We start from the raw sequence: 24452 nt of genomic DNA, 5'->3' as shown, positions 1-24452 counted from the left end.
TACAGTAAGCACAGTATACTACAGTGAGCACAGTATACTACAGTAAGCACAGTACACTACAAAAAGCACAATATACTACAGAAAGCACAGTATACTACAGTGAGCACAGTATACTACAGTAAGCACAGTATACTACAATAAGCACAATATCCTACAGTAAGCACAGTATACTACAGTAAGCACAGTATACTACAATAAGCACAGTATACTACAGTAAGCACAGTATCCTACAATAAGGACAGTATACTACAGTAAGGACAGTATACTACAGTAAGCACAGTATACTACAGTAAGGACAGTATACAACAATAAGCACAGTATACTGCAGTAAGCACAGTATACTACAGTAAGCACAGTATACTGCAGTAAGCACAGTATACTACAGTAAGCACAGTATATTACAGTAAGCACAGTATACTACATTAAGCACAGTATACTACAGTAAGGACAGTATACTACAATAAGCACAGTATACTACAGTAAGGACAGTATACTACAGTAAGCACAGTATACTACAGTAAGGACAGTATACTACAGTAAGCACAGTATACTACAGTAAGGACAGTATACTACAGTAAGCACAGTACCCTACAGTAAGGACAGTATACTACAATAAGCACAGTATACTACAGTGAGCACAGTATACTACAATAAGCACAGTATACTACAGTAAGCACAGTATCCTACAGTAAGGACAGTATACTACAGTAACCACAGTATACTACAGTGAGCACAGTATACTACAATAAGCACAGTATACTACAGTAAGCACAGTATCCTACAGTAAGGACAGTATACTACAGTAAGCACAGTATACTACAGTGAGCACAGTATCCTACAATAAGCACAGTATACTACAATAAGGACAGTATACTACAGTAAGCACAGTATACTACAGTAAGCACAGTATACTACAGTAAGCACAGTATACTACAGTAAGGACAGTATACAACAATATGCACAGTATCCTACAGTAAGGACAGTATACTACAGTAAGCACAGTATACTACAGTAAGCACAGTATACTACAGTGAGCACAGTATACTACAATAAGCACAGTATCCTACAGTAAGCACAGTATACTACAGTAAGCACAGTATACTACAGTAAGCACAGTATACTACAGTAAGCACAGTATACTACAGTAAGCACAATATTCATTACATAAAGGCGCCTTAACAAATATATAACAATTAATAAAGAGTTACAGTTACATGGTTTAATAACCATGTAACTGTAACCATTCACACCTGTCACCCAACCATTCACACCTGTCACCCAACCATTCACACCTGTCACCCAACCATTCACACCTGTCACCCAACCATTCACACCTGTCACCCAACCATTCACATTCACCCAACCATTCACCCAACCATTCACACCTCATGGTTTAATAGACAGTGTCAGGAAGCAAAAATGGCCAGCAGACGGGAGTGGAGGAAGTACAGAAGACAAAGAACAGAGGACAACAGAAGCAGATACAACAGAGCTAGGAACGATTACATTAACATAAGACGAACATCGGAAAGGGACTATGAGAACGATATTGCAATCAAAGCGAGAAAACAACCTAAGTTACTACACAGTCATATAAGAAGAAAAATGTCGGTGAACGACCAAGTGACAAGACTAAGGAAGACAGAGGGGGCATATACTGAAAGTGACAAGGAAATCTGCGAGGCACTGAATGCCAGTTTCCATGGAGTGTTCACTACCGAGCCTGAGCAGCTCCCATTGTTGGAAGGGGTTACCCTAGATGAAAGACTATCAGATATAGAGGTGACAGCAGAGGAGGTAATGAAACAGTTGACAACTCTAGATGCAACTAAAGCAGTTGGACCAGACAAAGTATCACCGTGGATACTAAAAGAAGCAGCACAGGCCCTCAGCGTGCCTCTGGCAATGATCTTTAATGAGTCACTTATGTCAGGAGAATTGCCCAGTTGCTGGAAGAAGGCAAATGTCGTGCCGATCTTCAAGAAAGGAGATAGGGAGGAGGCACTTAACTACAGACCTGTATCACTGACAAGCATCCCCTGTAAAATACTGGAAAGAATAATTAGGCTGCGACTGGTTGCACACCTGGAGAACATTAGGTTTGTGAACAAACATCAACATGGGTTCTGGACAGGGAAATCGTGCCTAACAAACCTTCTGGAATTCTATGATAAAATAACGAGGATAAGACAGGACAGAGATGGTTGGGCAGACTGCATATTTCTGGACTGCCAAAAAGCCTTTGATACAGTACCGCACATGAGACTGCTGTTCAAGCTCGAGAGGCAGGCGGGGGTGGGGGGAAAGGTCCTAGAATGGATAAGGAACTACCTAACAGGAAGGAGCCAAAGAGTTACGGTAAGGGGCGAGAAGTCGGACTGGCGAACAGTAACAAGTGGAGTACCACAAGGATCGGTGCTGGGACCAATTCTATTTCTTGTATATGTTAACGACATGTTTACAGGCGTAGAGTCCTACATGTCGATGTTTGCGGATGATGCAAAGTTGATGAGAAGAGTTGTGACAGATGAGGATTGCAGGATCCTCCAAGAGGACCTGAACAGATTGCAGAGATGGTCAGAGAAATGGCTACTAGAATTCAACACGAGCAAATGTAAAGTTATGGAAATGGGACTAGGAGATAGGAGACCAAAGGGACAGTACACAATGAAGGGGAACAGCCTACCTGTAACGACGCGTGAAAGAGACCTGGGGGTGGACGTAACACCTAATCTATCTCCTGAGGCACATATTAATAGGATAACGACAGCAGCGTACTCTACACTGGCAAAAGTTAGAACATCATTCAGAAACCTAAGTAAGGAGGCATTTAGGGCGCTTTACACTGCCTACGTAAGGCCAGTCTTAGAGTATGCCGCCTCATCATGGAGTCCCCATCTGAAGAAGCATATAATGAAACTGGAAAAGGTTCAGAGGTTTGCAACGAGACTCGTCCCAGAGCTACGAGGGATGGGGTATGAAGAGCGCCTGAGGGAACTGTGCCTTACGACACTAGAAAGAAGAAGGGAGAGGGGGGACATGATAGGAACGTATAAGATACTCAGAGGAATTGACAGAGTGGACATAGACGAAATGTTCACACGGAATAGTAACAGAACGAGAGGACATGGATGGAAGCTTGAAACTCAGATGAGTCACAGAGATGTAAGGAAGTTTTCTTTTAGCGTGAGAGTAGTGGGGAAATGGAATGCACTTCAGGAACAGGTTGTGGAAGCAAATACTATTCATAATTTTAAAACCAGGTATGATAGGGAAATAGGACAGGAGTCATTGCTGTAAACAACCGATGCTCGAAAGGCGGGATCCAAGAGTCAATGCTCGATCCTGCAGACACAACTAGGTGAGTACAACTAGGTGAGTACCTGTCACCCAACCATTCACACCTGTCACCCAACCATTCACAACAGTCATCCAACCATTCACACCTGTCACCCAACCATTCACACCAGTCATCCAACCATTCATACCTGTCACCCAACCATTCACACCAGTCATCCAACCATTCACACCTGTCACCCAACCATTCACACCAGTCACCCAACCATTCACACCTGTCACCCATCCATTCACACCTGTCACCCAACCATTCACACCTGTCACCCAACCATTCACACCTGTCACCCAACCATTCACACCTGTCACCCAACCATTCACACCTGTCACCCAACCATTCACACCTGTCACCCAACCATTCACACCAGTCACCCAACCATTCACACCTGTCACCCAACCATTCACACCTGTCACCCAACCATTCACACCTGTCACCCAACCATTCACACCTGTCACCCAACCATTCACACCTGTCACCCAACCATTCACACCTGTCACCCAACCATTCACACCTGTCACCCAACCATTCACACCAGTCACCCAACCATTCACACCTGTCACCCAACCATTCACACCTGTCACCCAACCATTCATACCTGTCACCCAACCATTCACACCTGTCACCCAACCATTCACACCTGTCACCCAACCATTCACACCTGTCACCCAACCATTCACACCTGTCACCCAACCATTCACACCTGTCACCCAACCATTCACACCTGTCACCCAACCATTCACACCTGTCACCCAACCATTCACACCTGTCATCCAACCATTCACACCTGTCACCCAACCATTCACACCTGTCACCCAACCATTCACACCTGTCACCCAACCATTCACACCTGTCACCCAACCATTCACACCTGTCACCCAACCATTCACACCTGTCACCCAACCATTCACACCAGTCACCCAACCATTCACACCTGTCACCCAACCATTCACACCAGTCACCCAACCATTCACACCTGTCACCCAACCATTCACACCAGTCACCCAACCATTCACACCAGTCACCCAACCATTCACACCTGTCACCCAACCATTCACACCAGTCACCCAACCATTCACACCAGTCACCCAACCATTCACACCTGTCACCCAACCATTCACACCAGTCACCCAACCATTCACACCTGTCACCCAACCATTCACACCAGTCACCCAACCATTCACACCAGTCACCCAACCATTCACACCTGTCACCCAACCATTCACACCAGTCACCCAACCATTCACACCAGTCACCCAACCATTCACACCAGTCACCCAACCATTCACACCTGTCACCCAACCATTCACACCTGTCACCCAACCATTCACACCTGTCACCCAACCATTCACACCTGTCACCCAACCATTCACACCTGTCACCCAACCATTCACACCAGTCACCCAACCATTCACACCTGTCACCCAACCATTCACACCTGTCACCCAACCATTCACACCTGTCATCCAACCATTCACACCTGTCACCCAACCATTCACACCTGTCACCCAACCATTCACACCTGTCACCCAACTATGACTGTCGGTACTGTTGTCACTATGGACGGAAGTACACAATATAAATTGTTGTGCGACAAAATTACACAAATTCCACCCTTTATATTATTGTTAATTGTTTTGAGGACAAGACTAAGAAGCCGAGAAAACAAATTTGAACATAGAGATCATTCCAGAACTTTCCACAGACATTCTGGTAGTGTATACGGGAGTCTTATAGTCACTATAAAGTCCTTGATCACAGAAGTTATCAATACAACTGCAGCATTCTTCCTTATATACGTACCTGTTATAGCCGGATACGCGTCCAGGCTCTCTGCACACAACACATGAAACAATATGAAAGAAATCAGTCAATATGAATTATCTCCGCAGAATAGTGAGGATATATAGCAATCAGAGGCCGCTGGAGACCCATAAGGTCTGATCAACGGGTCGTTATGAACAATCTCCAAAATTATGCAAAGCAGAATTTGGAACTTTAATACGTACAGAAGGAAATTTTGATAACGGTAATTTATTAATTGTAATTGTTGCATTAATATATTATTAATTGTTGTATTCACCATTTTTTCTTTGAGAAAATCTTAACCCTTCCTCTGAATGTATTGCACGTTTTAATACTAAATGTAATAAGTATATTCCTGACTGTCTGCATAGTACATAAACACACATAATTGGGCTGTTACATTCTCCTCATTTTCTGTTAATACACTCAAAATTTTGGGATGAAGTTTTCGTGTTCAATTTCGCGTTTCAAAGCCCTAGAGCAGGCAAGCAGGGGGTTGAAGAGAGGGGCGAGGATGCAGAAATGTTGAGCGAGGAACTGGAGACGAGGTGAAGAGGGGTGATGAAAGATCGGTGGCCCAACCACCGTGGGTAAGAATTGCAGCTGATGCTGTGGTTTGGTGGTAAAGTGGAGTTCTCATGGGAGCTCGCTGGTGTGTCTTGTAGGAGGCTTCTCGTCACGGTGTTCTTTACAGCATTACGTTGGTGTTCTACTGATTACTTGGTTTACTCGGGCGCGGATCGTCGGTGTTCTCCTTCTTCGCAGGCCTCCTGGCCTGTTTGTTGGTCTTGCTTCGTGTTGATACGGTGAGGCTATCGTTGGAGGTAGCTTCTTTTTTTTGTTTTTAGATATATACAAGAGTTGTTACATTCTTGTAGAGCCACTAGTACGCGTAGCGTTTCGGGCAAGTCCTTAATCCTATGGTCCCTGGAATACGATCCCCTGCCGCGAAGAATCGTTTTTTCATCCAAGTACACATTTTACTGTTGCGTTAAACAGAGGCTACAGTTAAGGAATTGTGCCCAGTAAATCCTCCCCGGCCAGGATACGAACCCATGACTTAGCGCTCGCGGAACGCCAGGCGAGTGTCTTACCACTACACCACGGAGACTGCCTCTACACCACGGAGACTGCCACGGAGACTTCTAGCCAGAAATCTTCTGTTGTGTTGGGGCTGCTTCAGTGGAGGAGGTGGTGTTCCCACCGAGACGTCCTCGTCTGATGAGTCAGCTGACTCAGAAGTAGATGCAGTGAATCTTGAGAGATGAGTTCTTGCCTGTTGAGGCTTAATGGGACCTGCAGCTGATTTAGGACGTTGAGAGTGTTCGCACACGAGAGGTGGAACTGTGGTAGTTGTTGATAGTGGAGGCGTCGGCGTCTGGGTGGCTTGTGATGAAGTTGCTGGAGGAGCAGGCTTTGCTGTTGATAGTAGATCCGTGAGCACGGCGGCGTTCACGGTGGTGTCAGGGACCGAAACTGTATCTTGAGAACTTGAAGTTCCGTTCCGCGAGCGCTATGTCATGGGTTCGTATCCTGGCCGGGGAGGATTTACTGGGCGCAATTCCTTAACTGTAGCCTCTCTTTAACGCAACAGTAAAATGTGTACTTGGATGAAAAAACGATTCTTCGCGGCAGGGATCGTATTCCAGGGACCATAGGATTAAGGACTTGCCCGAAACGCTACGCGTACTAGTGGCTGTACAAGAATGTAACAACTCTTGTATATATCTCAAAAAAAAAAAAAAAAAAAAAAAAAAAGAAGTGGTGTTGGTGAAGACTTCCTCTGGAACTATGAAAGCTGCAAAACCATTTGCTTTGTATAGAATATTTAATATTCTTACGTATTCCTGGGGGTTATTGCAAGCTATCATGCTGGCCGCCGATGTTAATGCTTGAACTGTGCTGTTCAGTGGTTGGTCGGTGTGGGCCGGGGGTGCTGTCGGCTGGCTCGATGAGTCGCTGGTTGGCGTTTGGGAGCTGACTCCCCATTTGCTGGTAGTAGCAGTGGGATGTCCTCCCGGAAGCTCCGGGAAAATGGCGGCTTGGGCGTTGAAACCTGAAGTAGAGGTGGTCGCTGATGGGCTTGTTGCTTCCGAGGTACTGGCTCCGGTTGAAGATGTGGATTTCTCCATGTTTTTAATGACGTCTTGTCTATGAGGACAACGTATGGAGATTGCCGGATGGTCGCCTTTGCACAGCAAACAGCATAGTGTTTCAGACTTGCAGATGGAGTAATGGTGGTCAGCTGGGGGGGCCTCGTAGCCTGGTGGATAGCGCGCAGGACTCGTAATTCTGTGGCGCGGGTTCGATTCCTGCACGAGGCAGAAACAAATGGGCAAAGTTTCTTTCACCCTGAATGCCCCTGTTACCTAGCAGTAAATAGGTACCTGGGTGTTAGTCAGCTGCCACGGGCTGCTTCCTGGGGGTGGAGGCCTGGTCAAGGACCGGGCCGCGGGGACACTAAAGCCCCGAAATCAACTCAAGATAACCTCAAGATGACCAGAGGCTACACTGCTGAATACGCTGGGTACATTTGCTGGTGGAGTGGGTGTACTCGTAGCACCGGAGGCACTGGTTGACCGTGTGGAAACGTTCCATCTTCACACGGAATGACGGAATGTGAATACCAAAGCTGTAAACACCGTTTCTGGTTATCTTGAGGTTATCTTGAGATGATTTCGGGGCTTTTAGTGTCCCCGCGGCCCGGTCCTCGACCAGGCCTCCACCCCCAGGAAGCAGCCCGTGACAGCTGACTAACTCCCAGGTACCTATTTATTGCTAGGTAACAGGGGCATTCAGGGTGAAAGAAACTTTGCCCATTTGTTTCTGCCTCGTGCGGGAATCGAACCCGCGCCACAGAATTACGAGTCCTGCGCGCTATCCACCAGGCTACGAGGCCCCTGGTAGCCATAGTAGGCGCAGCTACTGTCTCGAAGGTCAGCTTCAGGGAGCGATTTCTGTTGAAGAAGTGAGCTTCGTGAAGCCCTAAGTCCGGGTTTGATGCCTTGAAGTCGCGCATGAACGCTCTTTCATCAGCTTCATCCTGTTCGACGAACCATTGGCTGAGATCATCAATAACGACAGAGTGTTCAGCCAGGTACTGGCGAGGGAAGTTGAGACGAAGGGGTTGGTTGGAGAAATTGGCGCTGAAACACGGAACTTTGTCGACTTCCTCCTCACTATAGAAGAAGAATAGGATGTCCGTGCCTTCCTGTTTGATGTCGTTGGGTGTCACTTCCGCAATGTCTTTAAAAAGCTTCAGGAGTGATGTCTAGGAGAATGGTTGCTCGTTAAGGGGCGTACCCCGCATCTTGTGCTTCCTGGTGGCCGATGGGTCTCTCTCTCAAAGACTACACGTCACTGGAGATGGCCTCCCGTCTCTACCCGGCATAAAACACCAAGTTAGTAGTGGGGTCTGACCAGCTAGAGAGACGCAAGTCTTCTGCCAATTATTTACCCACTCTGCAGTGCTAGGTGCGAGAGAGAAGAGCTGGAGCAACGAGAACACGTCAGGCCGTGACGGTTGCAAGTTGCTGAATCCGTGATCGTCGTGATCGTGTTCAACTTACATACAAAAGTTTTAAATATAAAGAATTTATTTTTCAGTTTTATTAAACAACATAAATTTTATACAACATTTGAAAATATCCTGAGTTACTTTATAATTTATTGAAAGACTTTTAGTCTTGTTCTATTAGTTTTATAAAATTTTAATGTCAATATAGCTGTAGGTTAAGTACTAATTGTAATTAGGAACCAATAAATGCTATTTGCATGCTTGTCCTCCTACACTCCCAAGGTTAGGTTAGGTCGTGATTTTCTAAACAGCTTTTCAGGTAAACTCTAATATTCACAATCTTTTGGCGCGATACTGGCCATTAAGTGTATTTATGTACTACGCCGACAGTCAGGATTGTACTTATTACATTTAGTATTAAAACGTACTGTCTATTTGGAGAAGGGGCTGGAAAATCTTTAGTGCAGGATGGGTATCGAACCATCGTCCAGGCTCGCCCCAGACAGACACTCGTCGTAGCTCATGGCGGGGAACTCACTTATAAACACCAGAGCGTGTGGCAGTTATGCTACGAACCTTGTCTCCAGTAAGAGATATTTTGTGTCGAGAGACGTTGTTTAACAATGTGGCTAAGGAGAGACATGTAAAAAGCATTCTAATAGATGTTTGTTCCCAGAGTCGTGGGCAGCAGGATGCAGGGAGGCCTTCCCGCCACAATGTTCCCAGAGTCGTGGGCAGCAGGATGCAGAGAGGCCTTCCCGCCACAATATCACTACGCCCAGGAAACTTGAACCGCGAGTCAGCTCTTTATTATGCATTACTTATAAATTGTATGTAAATATTTTCGTAAAGGAAAAATGGACTCTTTTTTTTATATGACTTACAAATAATGTTAAATGAGAATATTTAGAGGTTAATTAGAAATGATGGAAGAAGTGGTAAGACGAGGAGGGCGACGAGGTAGCTGCGGGCAGACTAGACGAAGATGGCAGAAGAGAAGGAGACCCTAGACAGTGTGTATCGCAGTTTTAAAGGTTTACACTCTGCCAGATGTTCAGATAAGCCAATATTTATATTGATTGAAGTTGCAGGAGAGCCTAGCGTTGTTTGGAGTAACTACTGAGTGAGGCACACAGAGACAGAGAGAGTCCAGAGTAACTACTGAGTGAGGCACACAGAGACAGAGAGAGTCCAGGGTAACTACTGAGTGAGGCACACAGAGACAGAGAGAGTCCAGAGTAACTACTGAGTGAGGCACACAGAGACAGAGGGAGTCCAGAGTAACTACTGAGTGAGGCACACAGAGACAGAGAGTCCAGGGTAACTACTGAGTGAGGCACACAGAGACAGAGAGAGTCCAGAGTAACTACTGAGTGAGGCACACAGAGACAGAGAGTCCAGAGTAACTACTGAGTGAGGCACACAGAGACAGAGAGAGTCCAGAGTAACTACTGAGTGAGGCACACAGAGACAGAGAGAGTCCAGAGTAACTACTGAGTGAGGCACAGAGAGACAGAGAGAGTCCAGGGTAACTACTGAGTGAGGCACACAGAGACAGAGAGAGTCCAGAGTAACTACTGAGTGAGGCACACAGAGACAGAGAGAGTCCAGAGTAACTACTGAGTGAGGCACACAGAGACAGAGAGAGTCCAGAGTAACTACTGAGTGAGGCACACAGAGACAGAGAGAGTCCAGAGTAACTACTGAGTGAGGCACACAGAGACAGAGAGAGTCCAGAGTAACTACTGAGTGAGGCACACAGAGACAGAGAGAGTCCAGAGTAACTACTGAGTGAGGCACACAGAGACAGAGAGATTCCAGAGTAACTACTGAGTGAGGCACACAGAGACAGAGAGAGTCCAGAGTAACTACTGAGTGAGGCACACAGAGACAGAGAGAGTCCAGAGTAACTACTGAGTGAGGCACACAGAGACAGAGAGAGTCCAGGGTAACTACTGAGTGAGGCACAGAGAGACAGAGAGAGTCCAGAGTAACTACTGAGTGAGGCACAGAGAGACAGAGAGAGTCCAGGGTAACTACTGAGTGAGGCACACAGAGACAGAGAGAGTCCAGAGTAACTACTGAGTGAGGCACACAGAGACAGAGGGAGTCCAGGGTAACTACTGAGTGAGGCACACAGAGACAGAGAGAGTCCAGAGTAACTACTGAGTGAGGCACAGAGAGACAGAGAGAGTCCAGAGTAACTACTAAGTGAGGCACACAGAGACAGAGAGAGTCCAGAGTAACTACTGAGTGAGGAACACAGAGACAGAGGGAGTCCAGAGTAACTACTGAGTGAGGCACACAGAGACAGAGAGAGTCCAGGGTAACTACTGAGTGAGGCACACAGAGACAGAGAGAGTCCAGAGTAACTACTGAGTGAGGCACACAGAGACAGAGAGAGTCCAGGGTAACTACTGAGTGAGGCACACAGAGACAGAGAGAGTCCAGAGTAACTACTGAGTGAGGCACACAGAGACAGAGGGAGTCCAGAGTAACTACTGAGTGAGGCACACAGAGACAGAGAGTCCAGGGTAACTACTGAGTGAGGCACACAGAGACAGAGAGAGTCCAGAGTAACTACTGAGTGAGGCACACAGAGACAGAGAGAGTCCAGAGTAACTACTGAGTGAGGCACAGAGAGACAGAGAGAGTCCAGGGTAACTACTGAGTGAGGCACACAGAGACAGAGAGAGTCCAGAGTAACTACTGAGTGAGGCACACAGAGACAGAGAGAGTCCAGAGTAACTACTGAGTGAGGCACACAGAGACAGAGAGAGTCCAGAGTAACTACTGAGTGAGGCACACAGAGACAGAGAGAGTCCAGAGTAACTACTGAGTGAGGCACACAGAGACAGAGAGAGTCCAGAGTAACTACTGAGTGAGGCACACAGAGACAGAGAGAGTCCAGAGTAACTACTGAGTGAGGCACACAGAGACAGAGAGATTCCAGAGTAACTACTGAGTGAGGCACACAGAGACAGAGAGAGTCCAGAGTAACTACTGAGTGAGGCACACAGAGACAGAGAGAGTCCAGAGTAACTACTGAGTGAGGCACACAGAGACAGAGAGAGTCCAGGGTAACTACTGAGTGAGGCACAGAGAGACAGAGAGAGTCCAGAGTAACTACTGAGTGAGGCACAGAGAGACAGAGAGAGTCCAGGGTAACTACTGAGTGAGGCACACAGAGACAGAGAGAGTCCAGAGTAACTACTGAGTGAGGCACACAGAGACAGAGGGAGTCCAGGGTAACTACTGAGTGAGGCACACAGAGACAGAGGGAGTCCAGAGTAACTACTGAGTGAGGCACAGAGAGACAGAGAGAGTCCAGAGTAACTACTAAGTGAGGCACACAGAGACAGAGAGAGTCCAGAGTAACTACTGAGTGAGGCACACAGAGACAGAGAGAGTCCAGAGTAACTACTGAGTGAGGCACAGAGAGACAGAGAGAGTCCAGAGTAACTACTGAGTGAGGCACACAGAGACAGAGAGAGTCCAGAGTAACTACTGAGTGAGGCACACAGAGACAGAGAGAGTCCAGAGTAACTACTGAGTGAGGCACACAGAGACAGAGAGAGTCCAGAGTAACTACTGAGTGAGGCACAGAGAGACAGAGAGAGTCCAGGGTAACTACTGAGTGAGGCACACAGAGACAGAGAGAGTCCAGAGTAACTACTGAGTGAGGCACAGAGAGACAGAGAGAGTCCAGGGTAACTACTGAGTGAGGCACACAGAGACCGAGGGAGTCCAGGGTAACTACTGAGTGAGGCACACAGAGACAGAGAGAGTCCAGGGTAACTACTGAGTGAGGCACACAGAGACAGAGAGAGTCCAGGGTAACTACTGAGTGAGGCACACAGAGACAGAGAGAGTCCAGAGTAACTACTGAGTGAGGCACACAGAGACAGAGAGAGTCCAGGGTAACTACTGAGTGAGGCACACAGAGACAGAGAGAGTCCAGAGTAACTACTGAGTGAGGCACACAGAGACAGAGAGAGTCCAGAGTAACTACTGAGTGAGGCACACAGAGACAGAGGGAGTCCAGAGTAACTACTGAGTGAGGCACACAGAGACAGAGAGAGTCCAGGGTAACTACTGAGTGAGGCACACAGAGACAGAGAGAGTCCAGGGTAACTACTGAGTGAGGCACACAGAGACAGAGAGAGTCCAGAGTAACTACTGAGTGAGGCACACAGAGACAGAGAGAGTCCAGAGTAACTACTGAGTGAGGCACACAGAGACAGAGGGAGTCCAGAGTAACTACTGAGTGAGGCACACAGAGACAGAGAGAGTCCAGGGTAACTACTGAGTGAGGCACACAGAGACAGAGAGAGTCCAGGGTAACTACTGAGTGAGGCACACAGAGACAGAGAGAGTCCAGGGTAACTACTGAGTGAGGCACACAGAGACAGAGAGAGTCCAGAGTAACTACTGAGTGAGGCATACAGAGACAGAGAGAGTCCAGGGTAACTACTGAGTGAGGCACACAGAGACAGAGAGAGTCCAGAGTAACTACTGAGTGAGGCACACAGAGACAGAGAGAGTCCAGGGTAACTACTGAGTGAGGCACACAGAGACAGAGAGAGTCCAGGTTATCCTAATATTTCCAATGTCTTTGTGGTAAATATTGTTGCATGTGTTGTTACTCCTTCAACCAACCATTATCAGACCTAAGTGTTTAGGGTTCGTATATTACCTGTGTTATTTGTTAGTTGGAAACCATATTGATGGCTTTGATTATTAGTGTATATATGTATCGAGGTACCTGAAGTGTATAGGAAGTTCTCGGAATAACATCCCTTGTTATGTTGTAATCGTTTATAGAGGTCCAGATTGATTGATTGATTGATGAAGATTAAGCCACCCAAGAGGTGGCACGGGCATGAATAGCCCGTAAGTGGTGGCCCTTTCGAGCCATTACCAGTATCAAAAGATGATACTGGAGATCTGTGGAGGCGCAACTGCACCCTGCGTGACGGGAGATGTCTCCCGGACCAAGTGGTGACCAAATGGTGAGAGGTCCAGAGGGTAAGGAGGCGTGCGTCTGGGGTTACTCAGGATGCTGGTTCGATACCCTTCTCGTTAATATAGTTTGTAAAGCATTCTCTAAAATACACTCTCAAATACAACAGCATGGAGTATTTGCGAAGATATGGAGTCCAAAGGATGGTATTGAACTGCCATCTCTCGACTCCCAGTGAGCCTGGGTGTACTTATTGTCTACACTCAGCTCCTCATGGTTCTGGCTTTAATGTGCTTGCCTAGCTTTGCTTGCAGCTGTGCTTTAGCTCTTGGGTCCTGTCTCTCAACTGTCAATCAACTGGTGTACAGATTCCTGAGCCTACTGGGCTCTATCATATCTACATTTGAAACTGTGTGTGGAGTCAGCCTCTACCACATCACTGCCTAATGCATTCCATTTGTTAACTACTTTGACACTGAAAAAATAATTTCTAACGTTCCTGTGACTCAACTGAGTACTAAGTTTCGTGTCCCCTTGTTCGCATACCACCCGTGTTAAATAGTTTGTCTTTGCCCACCCTGTAATTCTTCTGATTATTTTGTAGGTTGTGATCATGTCCCTCTTTACTCTTCTGTCTTCCAAGGACGTGAAGTTTAACTCCCGTAGCCTCTCCCTGTAACTCACACCTCTCAGTTCTAGGACCAGTGTGTGTGTCTGGGAAAATCACGAAGCAAATACTTGCCCAGTCACGAAACCTCTACATCTTTCCTCGGTCGTGGTGTCCTTGCCTGAGTTATTAAACGCATTAAAACATTCAAAACTTTGCAACATAAGTTTATTATTGCAAGAGACAACCTCGTAACACTACGAAGCTATTAAACTATTGAATAAATACAAACTAAGCTGCTATGATTTAGATAAGATGTACAGGTTTCGTAGCTGGACACCTAAGTGTCTGATAAATCCTGACTTAGGATGTGGGTTTGATCCAATTGTATAACATTCAAATATTCAAAGCTCAAAATACGAGTTTGAAACATTAAGATAAGAATGCTGCCAGTTGGTGTAAGGCAAGAGAAGTGAACCCTGGCTGACCGGCGTCGATGAAGGAGTACTGAAGGTTGAACCCCCGGGCCGTCTCCCCGTTCCCACTGAACCTCAGCGTCAGCTGCGGCCCGGACGACACCAGGATCGGCGGCCGGAACTCGTTCCCGTTGAACACCGCCATACGGGACTTGTTCGTGTCTTGTACCTGAAGAAGGGAGAGAGAGAGAGAGAGCCCTCAGTACGGCGGCCGCTCTAATCCGTGTCTAAATTCAAGCACCCTCTCCTCTACTCTTTCATATCCCATTCTCTCCTTTCCTTTTCATCCGTTTGTTGTAATCCATAAGTCAGGAGTGAATTAAGCAAGTTAATCAAGCAGTACAACACTTAAGAACACTTTCGCTCACCGGGTGTGGGACCTCCCCACAACCCCAGGTGGGCTTTGGCGTTCCGTGGGAGCGCGAGGGAGAGGGCGGGAAATTCTGAAAAGTGTATAATCTTTTCAACTTTGTCAGCTCAATTCTCGTCCTAAGATATTCAATTTGGTATCAATATGTTCGCAATAGAATTCCCAACAGGCCTATATGCATATAACATCAAAAACAGCAGCGATCTCCACCCGCCGACATGATGAAAACAGGCCGTGGTTACAAGAGAGTGAGCGCTGTGCCACCCCAAGGCACTTCTCACTATGAAAAGTGTATATTCTTTTCAACTTTCTCATCTCAATTCTCCTCCCAGGTTTTTCAATTTGGTATCACTGTGTTCGCAATAGAATTCTCTACAAGACTAAATGCATATAAAGCCCAAAAGCCCGGCGAGAAAGTGAGAGCGTGTTACCCAGGAGCGAGCCAGAGCAATAAAATGTGTACACTCTTCATTTTGGACATCTCAATTCTCGTCTTAAGTCTATCATTTTGGTATCATTGTGTTCGCAATAGAATTTCCGACAGGAGTATGCAAAAATAAAGTCAACAAGCAGGCGTACCATCCACAACAAGCAGCGAAAGTGACAGAGCGTTACCCCCGTGAGCGCTAATACCCCCATGAGCGCTAATAAAGAGCGCTAATACCCCCGTGAGCGCTAATAAATGGGTATTCTGTTTTCAACTTTGTTACCTCAATTCTGGTCCTGGGACTTTCATTTTGGTATAATGTATTCGCAATGAAATTCACTACAAGAGTATATGCATATAATGTCCAAAACCGCAGCAAGAAATTCCCGAAAACGCCGCTACTGTTGCCGCATGAAGGACTCAATGCTGAGTCCTCACCGGACTTGCCCCTGTTTTACGGAGGACTCAATGCTGAGTCCTCACCGGACTTGCCCTTGTTTTACGGAGGACTCAATGCTGAGTCCTCACCGGACTTGCCCGTGTTTTACGGAGGACTCAATGCTGAGTCCTCACCGGACTTGCCCCTGTTTTACGGAGGACTCAATGCTGAGTCCTCACCGGACTTGCCCCTGTTTTACGGAGGACTCAATGCTGAGTCCTCACCGGACTTGCCCCTGTTTTACGGAGGACTCAATGCTGAGTCCTCACCGGACTTGCCCCTGTTTTACGGAGGACTCAATGCTGAGTCCTCACCGGACTTGCCCCTGTTTTACGGAGGACTCAATGCTGAGTCCTCACCGGACTTGCCCCTGTTTTACGGAGGACTCAATGCTGAGTCGTCGCCGGGCGAAAGTGATAATTATTTTTAACAAGTGATGGTTGGAAGTACATGTTAAGTATTTAGACTGGTCACAAGTCGGAGTCAGGTCACAGGGGTTACGACAGCCGGGCGCCACACAGACCAGTGTACCAGCCAAGAGGACACAGGGAGACCTCAAGTTTCTGGGAACAAGAATATTTACAGTTAATGGGATTATACCTTCCTTGGGATGCGGGGTGTAATGGTTGAGGCTATGACCCGCTGGAGGAGCCTTGTGTTAGCCGCAGTTCTGGCAAGTTCTCCCTAACTCCAGCTGTAGCAGCGGCAAGTGAACCGACCCGCTGTGATCTTGGTCACAGAGTCGAGTCTACAGTGTTGTATGGGAGACTAACCGGGAGTGGAGAGTCGAAGTGATGCTCCGGTATTAGGGACTTGTCGATGGTTACGAGTCCAGGTGGTGACCGTGGAGGTACAGTGGGGGTTATGGGTTGCTGATTTGACCAGAGAAAGTAGGTTAATGTGTTAATGGTTATCAGAATATATTTATGTAATTAATTGGATAACCCGACGGCTTTAAATCACCTTCCTTATGGTCTTTCACTGAATTCCTGGCCCTGATGGTAGGCCTCGAGGGTTCTGGTGAAGGGTTGTACATGGTGGTGGTAACTGTTCCTGAGGCCAGGGAGTTATTGTTGTGTGATGGTTGTGTCCCCTCGGGTCCCTGCTGGCGCCTGGTACCAGGGCACCAACCCCAGGGTCATGTCCCCTCGGGTCCCTGCTGGCGTCTGGTCTCGGGGCACCAACCCCAGGGTCATGTCCCCTCGGGTCCCTGCTGGCGCCTGGTACCAGGGCACCAACCCCAGGGTCATGTCCCCTCGGGTCCCTGCTGGCGCCTGGTACCAGGGCACCAACCCCAGGGTCATGTCCCCTCGGGTCCCTGCTGGCGCCTGGTACCAGGGCACCAACCCCAGGGTCATGTCCCTGCTGGCGCCTGGTCCCAGGGCACCAACCCCAGGGTCATGTCCCCTCGGGTCCCTGCTGGCGCCTGGTCCCAGGGCACCAACCCCAGGGTCATGTCCCCTCGGGTCCCTGCTGGCGCCTGGTACCAGGGCACCAACCCCAGGGTCATGTCCCCTCGGGTCCCTGCTGGCGCCTGGTACCAGGGCACCAACCCCAGGGTCATGTCCCCTCGGGTCCCTGCTGGCGCCTGGTCCCAGGGCACCAACCCCAGGGTCATTTCCCCTCGGGTCCCTGCTGGCGCCTGGTCCCAGGGCACCAACCCCAGGGTCATGTCCCCTCGGGTCCCTGCTGGCGCCTGGTCCCAGGGCACCAACCCCAGGGTCATGTCCCCTCGGGTCCCTGCTGGCGTCTGGTCTCGGGGCACCAACCCCAGGGTCATGTCCCCTCTGGTCCCTGCTCTCTCCCCTTATATAGCCTGAGCGCAGCTGCAAAGCAATTGCAGCTGGCCCTTATCCCTGCCTTGATGTCAGGGGGGCAGCTGGCCCTTATCCCTGCCTTAATGTCAGGGGGGCAGCTGGCCCTTATCCCTGCCTTGATGTCAGGGGGGCAGCTGGCCCTTATCCCTGCCTTAATGTCAGGGGCAGCTGGCCCTTATCCCTGCCTTGATGTCAGGGGGGCAGCTGGCCCTTATCCCTGCCTTAATGTCAGGGGCAGCTGGCCCTTATCCCTGCCTTGATGTCAGGGGGGCAGCTGGTCCTTATCCCTGCCTTGATGTCAGGGGGGCAGCTGGCCCTTATCCCTGCCTTGATGTCAGGGGCAGCTGGCCCTTATCCCTGCCTTAATGTCAGGGGCAGCTGGCCCTTATCCCTGCCTTGATGTCAGGGGGGCAGCTGGCCCTTATCCCTGCCTTGATGTCAGGGGGCGAATCTCGCCTATAATGTCACGTTGACTTCCGTTCCTCCCCCTGTTTTCTCTAGAGTAAACTCAGTGTAGCTTCATGACTTTCCCTGTACTCTACCAGAAGCTCTGTGACGTGATCCCAGGGGACCGTCTGGAGCCTACCACTTAGTAATGGTGCCGGTGAGGTTATCTTGAGATGATTTCGGGGCTTTAGTGTCCCCGCGGCCCGGTCCTCGACCAGGCCTCCACCCCCAGGAAGCAGCCCGTGACAGCTGACTAACACCCAGGTACCTATTTTACTGCTAGGTAACAGGGGCATAGGATGAAAGAAACTCTGCCCATTGTTTCTTGCCGGCGCCTGGGATCGAACCCAGGACCACAGGATCACAAGTCCAGCGTGCTGTCCGCTCGGCCGACCGGCTCCCATGGTGCCGGTGAGGTTAAATACACACACACACACACACACACACACACATATATAGTCACAATAAATACCTCTATCACGATAATTGCCCACTTATGTCACTAAAGTATCTGGCCCCTGAATGAGCTTGTGGTTGTGGCCCAGTGAGATCGATGTGTACTCTCTCGAAGGGAGTACTCACATCCGGCCATCTACACAAGGTACCCCACATTTGGTCGGTTCACTTGCCGCTGCCGCAGCCGGAGTTAAGGAGAACCTTCCAGAACCTGCGGCTAACACAAGGCTTCCCCAGCCGGTCATAGCCTCAACCATTACACCCCGCATCCCAAGGAAGCTATAACCCGATTAACTGTAAATATTCTTGTTCCCAGAAACTTGAGGTCTCCCTGTGTCTTCTTGGCTGGTACACTGGTCTGTGTGGCGCCCGGCTGTCGTAACCCCTGTGACCTGACCCCCTACGTGTGACCAGTCTGAATACGTAACACGTTCTTCCATCCATCATGTATGAAGTGCTGTAGTGCTTGATTAAAACTCACTCGTAACTTGTGGATTACAACACGTTCCATCTTTATCTCTCGCTCTTATCCCATCCCTTCCAGCCCTTCCAGGCGCCTCGGCCCGCGACCCACCTCAATGAAGCTCCAAGGCGAGAGCTGGAAGTCCAGGAAGTTGATCTTGATCCTGGCGTTGGGTTGGTCGGCCTGGAGGTGGTACTCCATCCAGTGGTCCTTCGGGTACAGCTCGGGGAAGAACGGTGTTCTGATGTTCCCGCTCGTCGCGTTCACCTTCCCCGTGATCTGGTACTTGTTGCCTGCAGCGGTAACAAGAGGTCAGAGGTCATGGATGGTCTGATGTAACGGTCACGTGACAAGGGGCCAAGGGTTAGCTAATGAGAGTTATATCATATGAGAGAGGGGAAGTTGTGTAGGGTGTTCGATACCAAGGTGTAATTCAGCCAGTTGTGTAGGGTGTTCGATACCAAGGTGTAACTCAGCCAGTTGTGTGGGGTGACGTGGGGCTGGTGCCAGCACTGATGGCAACACCGCACCAAGAAAGACCACTGCCAGAAGTATTAACAAACAGGAAATGCAGTACTTATAGTTATAATTTATTATGTCAGGGGACAGAAAGGCCGAGTGTATACATACACGTTAGGCTTTTATCGAGGTCGTGTATATTACTGACCCCGCCCACGATGCAACCCCACGACATGTTAACTCCTGGGTACCCACCTACTGATAGGTGCAGTACTTTTGTACAGTCAGTTTGGCCGAGTGGTTATAGTGCTGGACACGCCAAGGGTCCATGCCTGGAGGCCCTGGCTAACCGGGTTCGAATCCTTCAGGAGTTAAGAGTTTTCTGATGCATGTTGGCATTATATATATATATATATATATATATATATATATATATATATATATATATATATATATATATATATGACAGTGTCAGACCAGACAGTTCAGATTCCTTCTGAAGATGTATTTAATATACGAAAGTACTTAAGGAAATTTCCTGTTTCATTTTCCTCCGTGGTCTGACATTGTCACATTCTTAATCACGTGTTTATTTTCGTGATATACATATACATATACATATATATATATATATATATATATATATATATATATATATATATATATATATATATATATATATATATATATAATGATCACAAAAACACTGATCCAAGTATGCAGAATAACCACATATGAAAAATAGAAAATGCTTAACGCGTTTTCGGCTAATTCGCCTTCATCAGAGCAAAGTAGAATCAAGTAGATTCTACTTTGCTCTGATGAAGGCGAATTAGCCGAAAACGCGTTAAGCATTTTCTATTTTTCATATGTGGTTATTCTGCATATATATATATATACATATATATATATATATATATATATATATATATATATATATATATATATATATATATATATATACACGAAAAGTAGGAAGACAAGAACCATTTAGTGACCAGTGTCACAAAACTAGTCCCCACAAGACAGTTTAGATTAATCAGAAGACTCATAAAATATATGATCAATTTAGCTTGTGTCTCATCGTGAACATGGATCAGCGTAGGAGTGTAATGGTAGCAAAATATTTAAGAGTTTAATGAAAAGCTGGATATTATGTGGTGGGCTGACTGCTCTTTCTTGGATTGCTAGACGGCATTAAACACCGCAATGGTGATTGCTAGACGGCATTAAACACCGCAATGGTGATTGCTAGACGGCATTAAACACCGCAATGGTGATTGCTAGACGGCATTAAACACCGCAATGGTGATTGCTAGACGGCATTAAACACCGCAATGGTGATTGCTAGACGGCATTAAACACCGCAATGGTGATTGCTAGACGGCATTAAACACCGCAATGGTGATTGCTAGACGGCATTAAACACCGCAATGGTGATTGCTAGACGGCATTAAACACCGCAATGGTGATTGCTAGACGGCATTAAATACCGTAATGGTGATTGCTAGACGGCATTAAATACCGTAATGGTGATTGCTAGACGGCATTAAACACCGCATGGCACAGTAATGGTGCTTAACCTATACCTATTATAGGTTAGGTAATAATTGTAATTACGAAGCAATAAGATGCTTATCTTAAGATACTAACAAGGTTAGGTAAGGTCGGTGTTTTCTATGAATCTTTTTAAGGGTATCTATTATGTTAAGTATGTCACCTATGCACATATTTAATAAGTCAATATTGACTTATTAAATTTGCGAGAACGGGTTGAATGGTGAGTGGGGTGTTACAAGGGTCAGTTCTAATTCCTGTCTTGTTTTTATTAGATAAATAGTCTCACAGAAGTAAATGATTCGCAACTAAAGAGAAGACGATGCAAGAGCCCCTTAGCGAGCTTTAGAGATGATGTGATCAATGTTTACTAGACTTCATCCCAGAAGATTACAAAATAATGAGGACAGAATGTGTCCGTGTGGGAGAGAGATATGATAGAGGAAAACTAGGTCGCGATTCAGTATATTAGACAATCGACGGTTAGAAAGGTGGAGTCCAAGAGCTAACAGATGGATTCTGCAGCGACAAAAAATATATACATACACATACACACATACACACACACACAAACACATACACACATACACACACACACACATACACATACACACATACACACACACACAAACACATACACACATACACACACACACACATACACATACACACATACACATACACACATACACATACACACATACACACATACACACACACACAAACACATACACACATACACACACACACACATACACATACACACATACACATACACACATACACACACACACAAACACATACACACATAAACACACACACACATACACATACACACATACACATACACACATACACATACACACATACATATACACACATACACACACACACATACACAGGGGGGAATTGCCCATATGCTGGAAGAAGGCAAATGTGGTGCCAATCTACAAGCAAATATGTAGAGAGGAAGCCCTTAACTACAGACCAGTGTCTCTCACAAACAGCCCTCGCAAAGTAGTTAAGAGAATTATAAGGATAAGACTAGCTGCACACCTAGAAAGAATTAGGTTTGTAAGTAAACAACAACACGGCTCTCGAGAAGGGGAGTTATGCCTAACGAACCTCCTGGACTTTTATAATAAGGTAGCAAAAATAAGGCAAGACAGAGAAGGCTCTCGTATTTCTGGACTGCCAAACAGCCTTATTTTACACACTATCACACAAGAAGTTACTATACAGACTCGAGAGGCAAAAGAAAGTAAGCTGATTTGCACTATATGTGAGTAAGGAATTATCTGACAGACAGGTCTCCGTGGTGTAGTGGTAAGACACTCGCCTGGCGTTCCGCGAGCGCTATGTCATGGGTTCGTATCCTGGCCGGGGAGGATTTACTGGGCGCAATTCCTTAACTGTAGCCTCTGTTTAACGCAACAGTAAAATGTGTACTTGGATGAAAAAACGATTCTTCGCGGCAGGGGATCGTATTCCAGGGACCGTAGGATTAAGGACTTGCCCGAAACACTACGCGTACTAGTGGCTGTACAAGAATGTAACAACTCTTGTATATATCTCAAAAGGTGTCAAAGAATGACAGTGAGGGACGAGGAGTGGGACTGGCGTAGAGTAACAAGCGGGATCCCTCTAGGCTCGGGATCCCTCTAGGCTCGGGATCCCTCTAGGCTCGGGATCCCTCTAGGCTCGGGATCCCTCTAGGCTCGCTGCGGAGTCCCATACTATTACTCATTATGTTAATGACTAAGCCGCTTGAGTCTTTTATGTCGATGTTTGCAGATGATTCAAAACTAATGAGGACGGATGAGACAGAGGAGGATTGTAAGATTCTCCAGGATAACTGCAACAAGCTGTGGAGTTGGTCCGATAAATGGCTGCTAGAGTTCACCACTAATAAGGGCAAGGTGATGAAAATGTGGACAGGAGCCAGAAGACCGAATGGCCAATATACGATGAAGGGAAACTACCTCCCTATAATGACTACAGAAAAAACACCTGGGAGTGGACACAACACCAAACCTACCACTCCAGAGGCTCATATAAATAGAATAACGTCAGCCGCATACTCTACTCTGGCAAAAGTCAGACCATCTTTCACAAACTTGAATAAGGAGGCTTTTAGATCACTGTATACCGCCTATGTGAGGCCAGTCTTAGAGTATACCGCCCCATCGTGGAGCCCCATCTAACGAAACACTGAAGGAAGCTCGAAAAGGTGTAGAATTTGCAGCGAGACTCGTCGCAGAGTTGCGAGGGATAAGGTATGAAGAGAGACTGAAGGAACGAAACCGGACGACGTTAGAAGGGAGCAGGAGGGAGCGGGGGGACATGACACAGACGTATAAGATGCATAGAGGTATTGACAAGGTGGGAAAAAGAGGAAAAATTTACAATGTCAACAAGGGGGCAGTGATGGAAGCTTGAGACTCAGATGTGTCATAGAGATGTTAGAAAGTTTTCGTTTAGTGTAATGGTAGTGAGTAAATGGTATGACCTAAAGGAGCAAGTTGTAGAGGCTAAGTCAATTCTTAATTTTTAAAGAAGGAATGACAGGGAAATAGGTAAGGAGTCATTGTCTCAGACAAGAGGTGGCTAGAAAAGCGGGGTCCAAGAGCTAGAGCTCGTTCCTGCAGGCACAAATAAATGAAAAACACACACACAAAACTACTCAGGAAAGAGTGAACATGATTTTGACGTATAAGATAGTAAACTACATTAACACGTACATATGAAAGAGAGGACACGGACGGAGTCTGGAGGACACTCCTGAACCACAGGAATGTATTAAGCATGAACACTCCAAGAACAATGTAGAAATAAAGTAGATTCTGAAATATGTTGACCAGACCACACACTAGAAATTGAAGGGACGACGACGTTTCCATTCTCAATCGACTTGAGAATGGTCCAGGACGGACGGAAACGTCGTCGTCCCTTCAATTTCTAGTGTGTGGTCTGGTCAACATACTTCAGCCACGTTATTGTGACTCATCGCCTGCATGTAGATTCTGAAAGATTTTATTAAACGAGCGACAGAAGGCAAGGCGGGGCCCAAGAGCAGGCGCTGGACCCTGCCAGGACAGTAAGGAAGTGACTCACGTTTGGCGGTGATGGCAAGGGTGAAGGCGTGGAGGTAGTGCCTGGTGTAGAGGAAGTCGAGGATGACCTCCCTGGTCTGGGTAGTGAAGGTCCTGGGAGTGTCCTCCCCTGAGGAGCACACGTCACGCCCCCCGCCGCCACCCACGTATGGGGGCTCCCGCACCCGCAGGTAGTCGCACCTG

General features: G+C 47.2%; 1 protein-coding gene across 1 annotated transcript in view; it reads right to left on the bottom strand.

Annotated features, from left to right (window-relative positions):
- Nucleotides 1-24452, bottom strand: part of Culd (CUB and LDLa domain) — a 109244-nt gene that overhangs the window by 43697 nt on the left and 41095 nt on the right. The window contains exons 7-10 of the mRNA XM_069321177.1: nucleotides 24271-24449; nucleotides 19252-19433; nucleotides 14734-14890; nucleotides 5156-5185 (exon numbers count right to left, since the gene is read on the bottom strand). Coding sequence (XP_069177278.1) covers nucleotides 5156-5185; nucleotides 14734-14890; nucleotides 19252-19433; nucleotides 24271-24449 — 548 coding nt within the window. The remainder of the gene's footprint in view (nucleotides 1-5155; nucleotides 5186-14733; nucleotides 14891-19251; nucleotides 19434-24270; nucleotides 24450-24452) is intronic.

This window comes from Procambarus clarkii, chromosome 1, assembly GCF_040958095.1.
Source record: "Procambarus clarkii isolate CNS0578487 chromosome 1, FALCON_Pclarkii_2.0, whole genome shotgun sequence".
Lineage (NCBI taxonomy): Eukaryota > Metazoa > Arthropoda > Malacostraca > Decapoda > Cambaridae > Procambarus > Procambarus clarkii.
Note: the sequence above shows the minus strand (reverse complement) of the source record. Positions and strands in the feature narration are given on the sequence as shown.